Genomic DNA, 15,681 nt, shown 5'->3' with positions numbered 1-15,681 from the left:
GATGACGCTTCCTTTTTAAATGAGTCCGATTAATGAAGAGTTGAGCCATTATGGGAAACGATGGAAGAACGAAATGTTCTTTTTCGTGTTTCAGAGAGTAAATTTGTACGAGCGATGTTAATTAGTGTTATATAGACACTATGGTAACGGAAAAGAGATTTCTGAAACTTTAACGATCCAGTGTAAAATACGATACTTGAATGTGAAATTAAATTTTGATTTTCTTTCTCTTTTTCTTTCTTTTCTATATATCGTTTCGTAGCAATTCTTTACTGCATATTTAAAGATCTTTCTTTCAATAACGAAAACATAGTATATATCTGTTTTTTTCAATAAACTGAATTCTAGACAAGCTTCTGCCTAAAAATATCGAGGTTGGCCAACAATTTCTAAATTATTATAACAATAAAATTTAACGAACAATACAAGCGTCCAAGTTGAAATGCAGTTACCACGGAGAAAGGAATCTTTTCAAATCCGTTCCAAAAAACGAGGCAAAGAAAGAAAGAAAGAAAGAAAGAACCACCAAACAACCCGGTCATTTTCCTTCTACCTTTCCTATTACTCCGAGCAATCCGTCTCGAGACGGTCGTACTCGTACTTTTGAAACAAACGAGCTGCTGCTGCAACCCTCCCTCCTTGCAGTCCGCCATTGAGGCTACCAAGTGAAAGTGGAGGGAAGAGAGAAGGAGGGCACACAAACTTGGCTTTGCCGGTTCTAAAAGAAATATTAAGAGGTGGTAGTTGGCTCCCCTACGACTTCGAAGCCAAGCAAGTTGAGTTATCGAGCCACTTTGCATAATTCAAACCCTACTTACCCCCTCTCTTCCTATCCTACCTATCACCGTATTCCTAGCTTTCCGATTCCGGCTTATTGGTTAACAAGAAACGAAGATTGTTTTCTGATGTTCACCGAGGGCTCACCTGACCTTCTAGACGAGCGGTGTCTGGCAATTTATTCATGAAATCGCGGCCAGGTCTCTCTGTCGATGAAAAACAGGGAGAGAAGGGGGAGGACAAATGCAACCAGGAAAGATCAGCTACGAAAATAATAGTCGAGGAAATTTTTCTTTTCTCTTAAACGGTTTGTACTGTCTCGATGATGTTAAATAAAAAAAAATTGTAACAAATTAATACGATTGATCTCGAAGATCTCGTGTAATTTTTTTCAAGCGTGAAAGATTATTTTTTCGAGAAAGGGAAGGATTATTCCTTCCTGTCTTTTGGAATAAAGATCGAAATCTCCGTCTAACAAGCGCGTTTGCGAGAAAATTTTCTGCAATTAAGCAGGATGAATGTCGATCGATGAATCTACGAAGAGAAGAAGAAAAAGAAAAAAAAAAATAGCAAATCGAACCTTGTATCTCCCGAGACTCGATGCTTTCGAGACGACTTTTCTGGACGAGCGGATCCGCGCATCCCGTTTACGGCTCACGAAGGTAAAGAGAGACAACTTTTGATCGCGAGAGGAAACGATACACGTTGAAATATATATTCAGAGGTATTTCTCTCCGCCAACAGAGATCCCAGGAGGGGATTCGCGACGAAATGGTAACGACCTCGTCGTCGAAACTCCGTCCCTTTCAAGATCAACGGGAAGATGTTAATCGCGAATTTTCCCCGAACACGGTCAACGTACTCCACCACCCTGGAGAGCAGAAGGGTCTAATTAAAACTCTTTCCCCCTCCTCCAGTTTCCCTTGGAATTTCCCGTCTACAAGAGGGAACAGGGGAAACGATTCGAAAAAGATCGCTCTCGGAGGTTGTTAAAAGTAAACTTGATTCGTTACCTTAAAATCATCGAATCCTTCCGGAATAATACTCTTCCGGAATGACTGGATAGTGTAAAAGGAAGAAGAACGGATATCGGATAATGAGAACTTTCTATTACTCCAAATCTTGCCGTGTTAGGATAAGGGTGGTAAATAAAACGATAACGAAATGGTGTACAGAGAAAGAGAGAGAGAGAAGTAGGAACGATCGTGCCACTTTAATTTTACGACTCGTTTACGGGTTGACCGGCTGAAAGAAACGATCAACGTGGCATCGACATTAAAGGGAGAGAGGAGGGAATTGCATCCGTATATATATATACACGCCTCTATCGATTACACGTAAGTCTAGGTATTTAACTTGGAAAGTAAATTCTCGAATGTAGCGTTGTTGTGAACGTTGGCTCGCCGCACCTTGCCTCGCGAGAACAGCTTCGGCAAATGGAACGAGTCCAGAGCTTTATCCTTGTTAGCGGTAACACTGAAGATCCCCAAGAACTATTTTGCCGTTAGGCAAGTTACTTTGGGTCGTTTGTTCCTATGCGACCCAACACTGCCACGGATCTTTAGAATAACTCGAGAAACGTACTTTTATTATCGAACACGTAAAACCCTTCTCTTTTCTAACCCGTTGGAAAATCGTGTTAAACTTTTTTCTTTTTCTTTTTCTTTTGGAAAGTTATTTTTTTCGTATTGTGCTTTTATTTTTTCTCTTTTTCAAAACTTTAAGAATTTGTAAACCTTAGAAAATGAACCCTCTATTTACCCTCTTTTTTTTGGGATTACACAATCCTAGAAGAGAGAAATTTTAACTTCTTTTTTTAAATTTATCGGTAAATAATCTTCCTTTCTTTGTTTGATCTCAAAGTCCCAAAGAGAAATCATTTAATCATTATCATTAACAATGCAAATTTTCTGATACAAAACTCATTTTGATTTTGTCCAAGTTCATTAATGATATTACAATACACCCTTGCCCCCTTTCTTCTTCTCTTTATATATTGAAGATTTCAAATTTGTTTCCATCTATAAATGCATACTTTTCACGAACATACAATTGTTCAACGAAAGAATTTCCATCTCGACGAATACTATATAAAACCTCCACCGAATTAAACATTTCAAATTTTTTTCTAAAAAACTCTCAAAAATTCCATAAGAAAAACACTATCGATCAACATTATAATTTTTCTATCGACGAAAAAACGCAATAATAAATTTTCTCTCCAACACCGAGAATCGAACCCGGGTCATCCGCGTGACAAGTCGGACTCTTTGCCCATCCAACTACCAGACGTTGCACGCGTTGTTATCGCTCGGTTGTTAGTTATACCGTTAGAAATACCGATCGGTACGTTCGGTACCATTTTATTCAACTGCCCGGTAACACGTACGCGCTATACATTTTCGCCTGACAACTAGCTTTCCAATTTGCCGAGATTGCCAGGGCAAATTGCAATAATTGGCGGCGCCATGCGAACATTGAAACGTAATTTTTATTTCTCTCTCCGGCAAATTACTTTTCCAGCGCGAGCGTGTACGGGTGTAGCGTAGTACGGGGAAAACAGAGGGGAAAATTTTTAACGCTGTCCATCCTGTCCATCCTGTCGATATCAACGAATCGAGGGATATCGCCGGGTGGTAGCTACGCGGCCGGACAGATAACCCGGTTAATCGTCGATGCGAAATTCTATCTGTGTCCCGTTAAATCGTCACTGATAGTCTGCTTTTGCGCCACCGCGAACGGGTATCGGTCACCGTGTAAAATTTTCGTGAGGGAATATATCACGGGATCTCGAGTCTACGCAATTATTCGAACCAAGTAGGAAGAAAATTTCATTTCCCTCTCTCTCTCGACTATTTTAATTATTACAAAGTGGAATATATTCGTCTAAAAATTCAATATTTTCGTCGCCAAAACTCGTCATGATTCTATCGTCGAAAATAAAAATATAAAAGTTTCTACCGTATTTTTATACCGTGATATAACTGTTTCACTCTTTAATTACTACAAACTATTACATCGTTATATTGACATTCCAAAGAGAGAGAGAGAGAGATTAGCATACCAAACCTTCGCCTCTAGAATCTTTCTTAAATTTTTTGTCCCCGTTAGATCCAAATACCGCATAGATCAAAGAGGACGTTCAAGAAGGGGAGGACATTTTAACCGAAAGCTTATAATGGGAATGGAGAAGCTCGACGAATGAAAGCGGTAGGGCCAACGAATGGTCGAACGGAGAAAGGTATTTGAATAATTTCACAGGAAATTAGCGTTTGACACCGGTTGCTCTTTCACCTTTGAACCCCGCGGCTCGTATCAGAAATTCACAAACGGATCCGGATTTGCGGGTAAAGCGCGGCAAATTCTATAAAATCACGGGACATCTACGAAATTACACATTCCACGGAATGTTGGTGGCTTTCCACTGGTGGCCGACCACCATTCCTTCCGTCGCCATTCTCATTCCTTCCGTTCACCATCCCCCTTCGTGTTGTTCCATCCCCTCGAGCAGATCTCTCCATGATACTTTTTATTATCGAATCTCCTCCCCTCCAAAAAAAGAAAGAAAGAAGATCAATCACCGTAAAGATGGAAATTCTCCACTACGTTCTGTTAAGCGTCATCGACGATCATTTCTTCTTCTTATTCCACTTTTCTCGCCGATTAAAACGTCGCGCACAACTCTCTCGTTCTTAAGAAGAAATAAATCTCGCGTGTAATCAACCGCGACTGAGAGGAGTCGAGCGAAAGATTAAACGAGTTAAAGAAAGAACGCGAGATGCGTGCGTAAAGAAGAATAAATAAGTTCTGGAGAGAGAGAGAGAGAGAGGAGAGGATAGACAATGCATAGTCAAAGCAGTGACTCGCTCGAGGACTCGCGTTTATTAAATCAACAAAAGCCCTATGGGGGATGGTTTTCAGACGCGAGTAGTACATCTGCTACAGAAAGCTTTCCTTCCTATTCACGCCCCCCCCCAATCCTCTCTCTCTCGCTCTCCCTCATCCTCTACTCTTCTCTCTATTTATTTACCCGCCTCTATCCCTCCCCACCACCCTCGCACACCACCACTCTATTGCGGCTTGTCCGCGATAATGACAGCGGAGCAACTCCATATTCAAGGGAATATACGCGTATAGGGGGAGGTTGGTTGGTTTTGTTTCCCGGTTGGCGGGTGTCGCGTAGCTAAAACGCGGCTAATTTCAGAGCAAACGCGTTCCAGTGCGCGGATCAAAACTGGAAATTAGACGGCACGTAATCGTCTTCGAGGAGTCTCTTCGTTCCTCGTCTCCCCTCGTTAGATTCCATCTCTGTCAGATATTTGGATTAGTTGATCTTAAATTTTTCTTCTGTCTCCTCTTTTGAAACTGAGAACGGATTGATTAGAATCATAGATTGTTTCGATTTATATATATTCGCGTGGAATATTATTGGTGTTGATATAGATAGAAAAATGTCACGTTAGAGATTATAGAGAAATATAATATTAAAATTGTATATTCTTCTATCGGTATGGAAACTGAGAACAGATCCTCGATTAGAATCGTCGATTGTTCCGATATATATTCACATGGAATATTATTAGTGTTGATTGATATCGATAGAAAAATGTCACGTTAGAGATTATAGAGATTCGTGGAGAGATATAATATTAGGATCCTCGATTAGAATCATCGATTGTTCCGATATATATAATATATTCACGTGGAATATTATTGGTGTTGATTAATATCGATAGAAAAATGTCACATTAGAGATTATAGAGAAATATAGTACTAAAATTGTATATTCTTCCGTCGGTTTGGAAACTGAGAACGGATCCTCGATTAGAATCGTCGATTGTTTCGATATATATTCGCGTGGAATATTATTGGTGTTGATATCGATAGAAAAATGTCACGTTAGAGATTATAGAGAGATATAATATTAAAATTGTATATTCTTCTGTCGGTTTGGAAATTGAGAACAGATCCTCGATTACAATCATCGATTGTTCCAATTTATATATATTCGCGTGAAATTATTGCTGTTGATATGGATAGAAAAATGTCACGTTAGAGATTATAGAAATCCGTAGAGAAATATAATATTAAAATTGTATATTCTTCTGTCGGTTTGGAAACTGAGAACAGATCCTCGATTAGAATCGTTGATTGTTCCGATTTATATATATTCGTGTGGAATATTATTGGTATTGATATCGATACAAAAATGTCACGTTAGAGATTATAGAAAAATATAATATTAAAATTGTATATTCTTCTGTCGGTTTGGAAACTGAGAACGGATTAGAATCGTCGATTGTTCGGATTTATATATATTCGCGTGGAATATTATTGGTGTCGATATCGATAGAAAAATGTCACGTTAGAGATTATAGAGAGGTATAACATTAAAATTGGATTGTTCCTTTGGAAAAGGGGACGGAACGATTTTGTTAATTGTTACTTCAACGCAATTTTTTGATTAATCAAAAAATCTACGGATCAAATAATACAGCAATTTTCCCTCTCTCTCTCTCTCGCGGCTCTCGGCGAGCTTCCATGGAATTCCACGGATCGCATAGCGCGCGTGGAACACATGGTTGACGGGGTGATTAGAAAAATAACGAGCGCTTTACCGAGCGCACGACCGCAGCCGCAAATTATTCGCGGCACCATCGATGGATCTCGCCGCGGCAGGACGAATGTGTTTACGCCGCGCAATCAAAGCGAATCGATGCAGCCGAATCGGACGCGTAAACAAATTTCAATTTCGGTCCCTCGTTCTTCGAGGAAGTGTGCTCGGCCAATGACCACGACACGATCCCCCGACGATTTTTCAATATTTTTCATCGCGGCGCCAAAAAATCGAGGAGGAAGGCAAATAACGAAATAAAAAAACAGTATATCAAGCATGGCACTTTGTATCGAAGAAAAAAAAGGAAAACTCTTTTTTCAAATTCCTTGAAAAAGGAAAAAAACTTTGAATACTCGCATATATTTTTCCACTTCTCTTCCCCAAAATTCGCTATAGCGACGATTCTTTTCTGGACACAAGAGTTGGAAATCGATGAATTAAAAATCTGGATGTTTACACGATTTACCAGAAGAAATTACGAGATGTTCGATAGAATCGCCTGAAAGCGATTTCTTTCGATGGAAGAACGAAGCAATGGCTTGTTAATTTTCTAGGCGAGTAAACGAGGCGTGGCGAGTGGGAAAACGGACACGTCGTAAACGACGCGGATCGAGATGCTCTAAAAAGATGAATCGGCGGCAAAGCGAGCCGATCCGGGCAAGAAGAGCGGGGTTTAATGCGCCCGACGTTTACTGCTGCGGAGACTCGTTAAAACGGATGGGAACGAGAGCCAGATGGGATCCTTATTATCGGCTAAAAATATTGCGACGACTTCCGCGTGCGATTGGATCGCGCTTCAACTTGGCGTCGCGATCGTTTCAACCCTTTCAATCTATATAATCCGTATTTACATATTAACACGAAGAATGGTAAAGGTAAAGATTGTCACATGTGAAAATAATGCCAGGATCGATATACGATCCAAGAATATTTAAAGAAATTAATTTAACAAGGTTTTAAATTAATTCAACAACCGCTTCTTTCGACAACTTAGTTGGATAATCGATGTCCACTTGTGACAAGTATTCCAACACGTATTAATTACAACTACAATTAAGTGTTCGCTGGACAGATGGATGGATAGAGAGCAAGTTGAGACTCGCGGCAACGCAAAGGAAATTTGAAATCACGTTCAAATTCTCGAGATACGTGGATAAATAGCTTCATTAAACGATTCCACAGAGATTCGACCGATTAAATACCAAAGGTATATTCGTCTTGTACGTTCTCGAATGAGAACGCGAAATCATCGACACGCGGATGATTGCTCGGATGGAGAGGGGAGGAGGGGATCACCTCGGCCTGGTGCTTGTTAACCTGGGAACAGAAATAAGGGAAGAGGTGGAAGAGGGGGGCGGGAGGAGGGAGGGGAAGGTGGAGTGAAGAAGAAGTGGACAAGCCGCGCGCAATTACGAAACACGGCTAGGTGCTCCCGGAAAGATGTTGGCGCTTTGATACGAGCCGACGACGAGAGGTACCCGGTTCCTATTCATACTACCTGGAATTTCAATTCCAAGGACCCTGCCGCGGCTCGCTTTAATTAACCACGAGGCCTAATAAACGCGTCCACGGCCGGTTGCGTTGGAAAACCGACGAGAATTTTTTTTTTTCTTTTTTCCTCCCTTTTTTCTTTTTTCTTTTTTTTTTGCCTTCTAGTCGACGCACGCACCGAAAAGGAATGACCAAGAGAGCGTAGAATGGATCCAAAAATTCTCTTTTGCGCTCGATCACTCGATCTTAATATCGGGTTAATAATTTTACAAGAGGAGAAGAACAAGAAAAAGTGACTTTGCAGGATGGTAAAATCTTACTATAACGAAGAAAGAAAAAAAAGAAGATGAGAAAGAAAGGAAGAAAAAGCTGTGCGTTTCGTGAATGGATCTCTCTCTCTACGACCCCTTAATTAAAAATACGAGGTTTATTTCGAAACTGTGTCTTCGAAATATCTGCGAAGGAAAGTGTATATATAATCTGTGAGTAAACAGGAAGAGAGGCATGGAATTTCGTAGACTAAAAATTGCCCTCCCGTGTTTTTCCCACCCACGACGTCACGCGTTTCAACGCTTCCGGTTCTCGAGCTCGAGCATTCGAAACCAACCAATGTTATTACAACGAAACTCTTAGCCACGGTAAGTAGAGTCGGACTGTACCTTGGCAGACCGCTCTCACGAAACTCGTGAAATAGTTTCAATATATTCCTCCGTTTCTTTTCATCTTTTGCTAATTATTTATCTCCCTCTCTTTCTCTTTCCTGTTGAAAAATTATGTGTTTTTTGCATTCGATTAAATTTCTACACGCATTTTAAATCCTCCAACATCATCATAGAATATTTCTAATAATTATATTATACTATATATATAGAAAGAAAGAGAGATAGATTTTCATCTTTTGCTAATTATCTACACACCTTTTCTTTCTCTCCTGTTAAAAAATTATGTGTTTTTTGCATTCGACTAAATTTTTATACGCATTTTAAATCTTCCAACATCATCACAGAATATTTCTAATAATTATATTATACTATATATATATAGAGAGAAAGAGAGATAGATTTTCATCTTTTGCTAATTATCTACACACCTTTTCTTTCTCTTCTGTTGAAAAATTGTGTTTTTTGCATTCGATTAAATTCCTGTACTGCATTTTAAATCCTCCAACATCATCACAGAATATTTCTAATAATTATATTATACTATATATATAGAGAGAAAGAGAGATAGATTTTCATCTTTTGCTAATTATCTACACCCCCTCTCTCTCCTGTTAAAAAACGATGTGTTTTTTGCATTCGATTAAATTCCTGTACTGCATTTTAAATCCTCCAACATTATCATAGAATATTTCTAATAATTATGAGAGAGATAGAGAATCAATTAAATCAAAGAGAAGAATTTTTCTATTTCGCATTCCTTGCTCGCCACGGGGCGTATACATCATTCATGATCGATTTTCTACGATAAAAAAGAGGATTGGAAACAAAGGAAAGGAAGGGGAAAGGAAGAACAGATGCGTTCGTTAGATCGAAATATTTTACAGGCACGTGCGATGGGAAAATTAAACGAAGAGCGAGCGAGCGAGCGAGCAATGAAACGGATATATCACCATCGCGAAACGCGCCGCTAAGTGCATCATTTTTTCCCGATTCTGTTGCTTTTCACTGTCGATTCGAGCGCAGCTGGTGTACACGAGAAAAGGGAGAAAGAGAGAGGGAGAGAGAGAGAGAGAGAGAGAGAGAGAGAGAGAGAGGAGGAAACGGGAGCAAAACGAGAGAAGCCTCGACTCTCTCTCGGTTCAGACTAAAAATACCTCTCCTCTTTACCTACGCCCCCTTCGCTCTCGGGCACACGCCCCCGAGTCTCTCTCTCTCTCTTTCTTCGCTCGCTCTCTGCCTTTCCTATTCTCCTCTCCGTCTCTCCATCCCTACTCGACTCCACCTCTCTGTCCTTCCGCTTCGCGTTACCTCCAAACCGTCGCTCGCCGGCTATAAATAAAAAAAAAAAAAAAAAAAAAAAGAAGAAGAAAAAATAACGAGAACACACCGCGCGCGCTGCGGGTGTCTCGAGAGAAGAATAATTAGAAGCGGCTCTTGGAACGTCCGCAGAAGAGAAAACTCTTTGGCAGTACTCTAAAACGTTCCCTGTATACCCTCTCTGCCTCCCTCTTTGTCTTTCGTCTAAGCGAGCACAGGTTCGAAGGAAAATATCCGATCAGCGACACCGAAATTCGAGGAGAAAGGGAAGATGCGACAAGTTTGATTTTCGAATAATATTCAAGTAATATCGGAACTCTTGAAAATTGTCGGAAAGTAATTGCCGTTTCTGAATATTAGAATTTTGAAGGAAAAAGTTGTTGAAAGTATCTATCAATTTACATATATATATATATATATACGAGCGAGAAATTTTGCAAATTATAAATTTAAAGCGTGAATACATTTCTAAATCCGATCCATGTTGAACATCCGATCCATCTTTTCACATCCGTGCAAGGGAAGGAATACAAGAATTCCTTTGATCTATAAATGCTATCGATTATTAGCAAGAATTTTCTATATCGATATCGACAATATATGAGATTATTTTCGAAACTACTGATTATCCATTTGGATTAAATAAACGCTAAACGCACGAATCCAAAGAATGGTTTTATTGTTAATTCCCCTTGACCACCAGTTCTCCCCTCTTCGAGAATTCGCGTGAACGAAATCACTGGTTTAATGCTAAAACCTGAAAGCCCGAAACGCCGAGAAAGATACGGGGACGATCTACGTGACCGTCGATATCTCGATCCCAAAACGGTATTATTAGAGCCCACGCGCTCTAACGCTCTTCTTATCGCGAAACGTGAAAACACTGTCGTACGAGGGACCTTTTCCACCAACGTGTGGAAAAAGGAAGGATAAAATTGCAGGAGAAAAATACCTAGCGAACGAGGGATGAAAACCGTGAAGGGGGGATAAAAACCGATGGAACGAGAAAAAGACCGAGAGAGAAAAAAAGGGGAGAAGTCGAATTAAGTCTAGCGGACCAGAGATTGCAGGAGGAAAACAAGGCGAGCCGTTGGTGCCGATTTTACGATTTCTCGGCTGGCGAAAAGAGAAAAAGAGGGAGAAAGAGAAAGAAAGAAAAGAGCAACCCTCGCTTTACCTCATTGCGAGGGTAGAGAAGAAGAAGAAGGAGAAGAAGATCCAGAGATGGAAGCGACGATCTCGATGCGAATTCCATTCCATTAGTCGGCTGTTAACGATCGAACGTGCCCGTTCGTCTCTGTATATACGCAGGTTATATCCTGGAAACGTTTTCTCGACGAGGTCCTGCGGAATAGCGGAGCGAGCGAGAGAGAACGAAAGAGAAAAAGAAAGGGAGAGAGAGAGAGAGAGAAAGAGAAAATCCTCCGTGCCCTTTCCTTCTCTTTCGATATCTGGATCTGGTCTGATAGCACGACGAATCGTCGTAAAGGATTTTCGATTACGTTTTGTAGCCGTGTTCCATTCCCCTCTCTCCTTATTCTTTTTTTTTTTCTCGAGACGTTTAATGTTTATCGGCGACCGTGTATTTCGCACTCTCCGTTTTACGTTTCCTTTTCCAGGGAACGCGACCCACTTCTCTCCAAACGTACAAATGATTTATTTTAATTGGGTAATTCGAGAAAATGGGTGTACAGGGAATATAGGGAAATTTTGGATCGTTACCGAGTTAGGTTGGTGTTGGGTTAGGTGAGCGTGGTAGGGAGGCAGTAGTCACCGATGTTCGCGGTTAGACCGCATCCTTGTCAAGACAATGCGCCACGTGTCTACGTGTATCACGGGAAATACGTCATCTTAGTTGCCAGCTTGAACACGTACGCTTAACAACGCGAATATTCGTACGTAACAGGGAAAAATTCTTATTTCGAGCGAGTGATCTTTCGAATACGTTATTCCTCTCGTTGCGTTGTGCTCGATAGAAAAAAAAATAAAAAAAAGAAAATAGAAAACAAGAACCGTAGTACAGAAGAATATAACAAAATGTATGTTGTATAAATTAACGAAGAAACATTGGAAAAGCTATCCTTGTATATTCGCATGATTACGTACGAACAGTTTCTATTGGATTACAGCGAAAGAGGATACAATACAGGGAGCGAGGTATAGACGAAAAAAAAAATACGGGAAATATGGCTGGCAGATTTTTGCACCCAGTTACACGCGAAGAGACGGAATACGTGGTTCTTAACCACGTTACACGGTGTGGTCAACCGTGTAAAAAAAAAAAAAAGGATAGGGTCGCGTGGCCGGTCGAGGTTTTTCGAGGGATGGAAAAATGAAGGGGGAAAGCCGGCTTAACGAACACCGGGTTTGGAAAATTCGACGGATGACACGGCAGCTTTTCCACGAGGCGTAGCGCGAGACCGAGCGAGTCGAGTGTCGGGCACAGAGTCGAGTCGCTCTAACGATTTCACGAATTCTTTCGCGGAGCGTAAAACAAAACGGCCGTCAACCGGGTGGAAATGCCGCGCATTCGCATTCCCCGCATATCCACCTTTTCCTCTCTTTTCTTCCCTCTCCCCCTCCTCCCTCTCGTAACTCTTCCCCCGGAGTTCCGCCCCCGGAGTAGATGTTCACTCGACGAGAATGCGAGGAGTGAACACCGGTCTTTAAAGCGAAATTGGATTTTGGACGCGTGCACGCTTTCTAATTCGAGTTTGACGTTCCTTCGGGGGGAGGGGATTTATCCCCGGATCCGTCGAGTGGTCCGTTTCTTTTGGTTTTCGGTTCTTCGATTACACTCCCCTTTCGATTCCTTCCTCGATCATTCCGATCGCACTTCCTTCTCCCCCGATTACACCCTTCAATTCTTCTCAACTCCAATCCCTTCGATTCCCATTCTTCGACCCCTTTCAATTCCATTTCCCTTCCCTTCCTCGATTACACTTGCCTCGATTCCAATCTCTCTTCGATTACACTCCCTGCGATTACCTTCCTCTCCCTTCGATTACAACCCTCCTCGATTACACTCCCTCCGATTACACCCTCTTTCTCTCTCTCTCTCACTCGATCCATAGCTTCGATCGCGATGGTTGCCGTATGGCCACGGTCACGAATCGAAAGTGCAAAATAGCGCGGAGTTACGAGAAGAAGGGGGAGAATTTATGGACCGCCGGGGATCCGCGACACCTGTTCCCATCCTCGCATTAACATCTGAAATATTTCTCTTGTTTATGGAGACTCGCGAAATTTATTTTTTTCGACGGGCGTCGCGATTGAAACAATCTCGTTGAATTTTGTAATGCAGCCAGCTACACCTTCGTTTTAAAAATTCGTAAAATTTGTTAAAAGTTATCGCTCAGCCGGAAAGATTTATCGAGTCGAAAGGAACGAACGCGAACAGAATATGGAGGTAATTGTTAATGAAAAAAAAAGGAAAAATAATGTTTCCGTACAAGATAATAAAATAAATGTCGTACATCGCGTGATATTGTCACGGGTGATTCGGTATATCATTGGGAAGGGAAGAAGGAAAACTCCGTTGGAAACGGCAGAGACCGGAAACGACGACGTACGCGTCGACGACGTCCGATAATTTCCAACTTCTCCAATTATCGTTTCTCACGCCGGCTGGGGAAAGGAGGTCGAAGAGAATAAACCTAGGAAATGGCGTGTTCCGTTGGCTGACGTTGCTCGAAATGCGCCGAGCCTCGGAAATAAGTGCTGGCCGATCATCGAAATCGGGCGAATTTCCGCGTCGAGATCCCAACTGACGAAACGATTCGAAATTTCCCCCCTCGAACGATACGAGAAACTTTCACATTCCTTGTATCTTGATTCGTTAATTGAGTCTAAAGTCTAATAATATTCGTTAAGATAGACTTCGAGATTTATATTCCTTTTTTTTATCCCTCGATTACCGTCTCTTTTCAATTACACCAATTCTACTCATCTCAATTCTAATCCCCTTCAATTCCTCTCGATCTCATTCATTATATCGATCTCGATTACACTTCCCTCGATTCCTGCACTCTATCAATTCCATCTCTCTTCAATTACACCCTTCCTACATTACATATCCTTTCTCTAACTCCCTTCAATTTTATTTCTCTTGATTCTTCTCTTTTTATCCTTCCATTCTGCACTATATCAATTCCATCTCTCTTCAATTACACCCTTCCTCTACTATCTACTCTATATACCTTTTCGATTACGATTTCATCGTAATTATATCCTCTCTTTCGATTACACCGTTTATCTCATTTCATCGTCTTTACAGAACGTACGAAACTTTCGAAGATATCCGAGTTTCGTTAAGAATAGCCGAAGTATGAAAGAACAGTAATTCCGGAAGAGGATCATCGAATATTCGTGAAGCTAATAAATCGCATCGCCAATCGTTGAAATCGCGCATACGTGGGATATATCGTTTAAAGACTTACCGATCAGCTTGCCGAACTGGGCCGGTGGTTTCCATTCCGGATAATGTCGTGGAAATCGCGCCCTCGACCAGTAAGTCCTTAAAGTGACTTTGTATAGCGCCAGCTTATCCTGTTTGTCCTCTTTCTCCTGTCTATCCTGAGTGAACGATCCACATTGAGCGACCACCAAGAGTAGCCGCGTACCCAGCAACAACAAAAGCAGCGTCGACCACTGCAACCACGTCCCGTGAAGCATCTGAAAAATCATTGACGATTGCGTTGAAATGGGGAAAATGTGATATTCCAAAAGATGTGGAACGAGTGAACTGGAATTCTTCCAGAAACAAAATAAGGGGAAATAAGGAGAAATTTTCGACGATCGCAAAGATAATAATAATCTAATTTTTGTGAATAAATTTTGAACGATTTTGAACGAGTGATAGATGCATAGGATAATAGAAAACAGTTAAAATATTTCTATGTTAATAATTAAAGGAATAATTTCTATTACATCGTTACATTGTCGCGAACGAAATTACGTGCAATCGAAATAAAACGCATAATAAATAGAATCGCGCTAGCATAAAGTACGAATGAATGAAGAATAAATTTCACAGAGGCTCTAAACTCTCTCTCTCTCTCGAATATAGCCTCCTTCCATCGATCGATGCTTCCGCAATACGAGTCGCAATTACACCGTATCGAACGAACGAATTGTCCACGAAACTTGTACCACGGTTGCTCCACAACCCGAATTCGCATAGTGTTTGCGCCCCATCAATCCCGCAACTTCAAAGAGAGAGATTAAAGGAGAAATGTATACGTTTATCTAGAGGAAAGGATCGGACATCTACGTGCATTCATTCAGAGGAATTGATAAATTTGGATGGGAGGAGGAATTGATAAAAATAAGGAGGAGGAGGAATTGATAAAAATAAGGAGGAGGAGGAATTGATAAAAACAAGGAGGAGGAGGAATTGATAAAAATAAGGAGGAGGAGGAATTGATAAAAATAAGGAGGAGGAATTGATAAATTTGGGTGGGAGGAGGAATTGATAAAAATAAGGAAGAGGAGGAATTGATAAATTTGGGTGGGAGGAGGAATTAATAAAGAAGAAGAAAAAGAAGATGAAAAATGAGAATATGAGGAAAATGAGAAGAAGATAACTTAATAATGAGGGAAAGTGAAAAAAATGTCACCTCCCACCTAAATTTATCAATTCCTCCTCCCACTCAAATTTATCAATTCTTCCTCTTCCTTATTTTTATCAATTCCTCCTCCCACTCAAATTTATCAATTCCTCCTCCCACCCAAATTTATCAATTCCTCCTCTTCTTTATTTTTATTAATTCCTCTTCCTCTTCCTTATTTGTCTCAATTCTTTTTCTTGTCCAAATT

General features: G+C 40.8%; 1 protein-coding gene across 1 annotated transcript in view; it reads right to left on the bottom strand.

The window, feature by feature from the left end:
* LOC726068 overlaps positions 1-15,681 on the bottom strand; it is a 174,012-nt gene that overhangs the window by 148,382 nt on the left and 9,949 nt on the right. The window contains exon 2 of the mRNA XM_001121838.5: positions 14,304-14,538. Within this exon, the coding sequence (XP_001121838.2) occupies positions 14,304-14,538 (235 nt within the window). The remainder of the gene's footprint in view (positions 1-14,303; positions 14,539-15,681) is intronic.

This window comes from Apis mellifera, linkage group LG15 (assembly GCF_003254395.2).
Source record: "Apis mellifera strain DH4 linkage group LG15, Amel_HAv3.1, whole genome shotgun sequence".
In the NCBI taxonomy this organism is placed as follows: domain Eukaryota; kingdom Metazoa; phylum Arthropoda; class Insecta; order Hymenoptera; family Apidae; genus Apis; species Apis mellifera.
The sequence above is the reverse complement of the archived record's forward strand: the minus strand, read 5'-3'. Positions and strand labels throughout refer to the sequence as shown.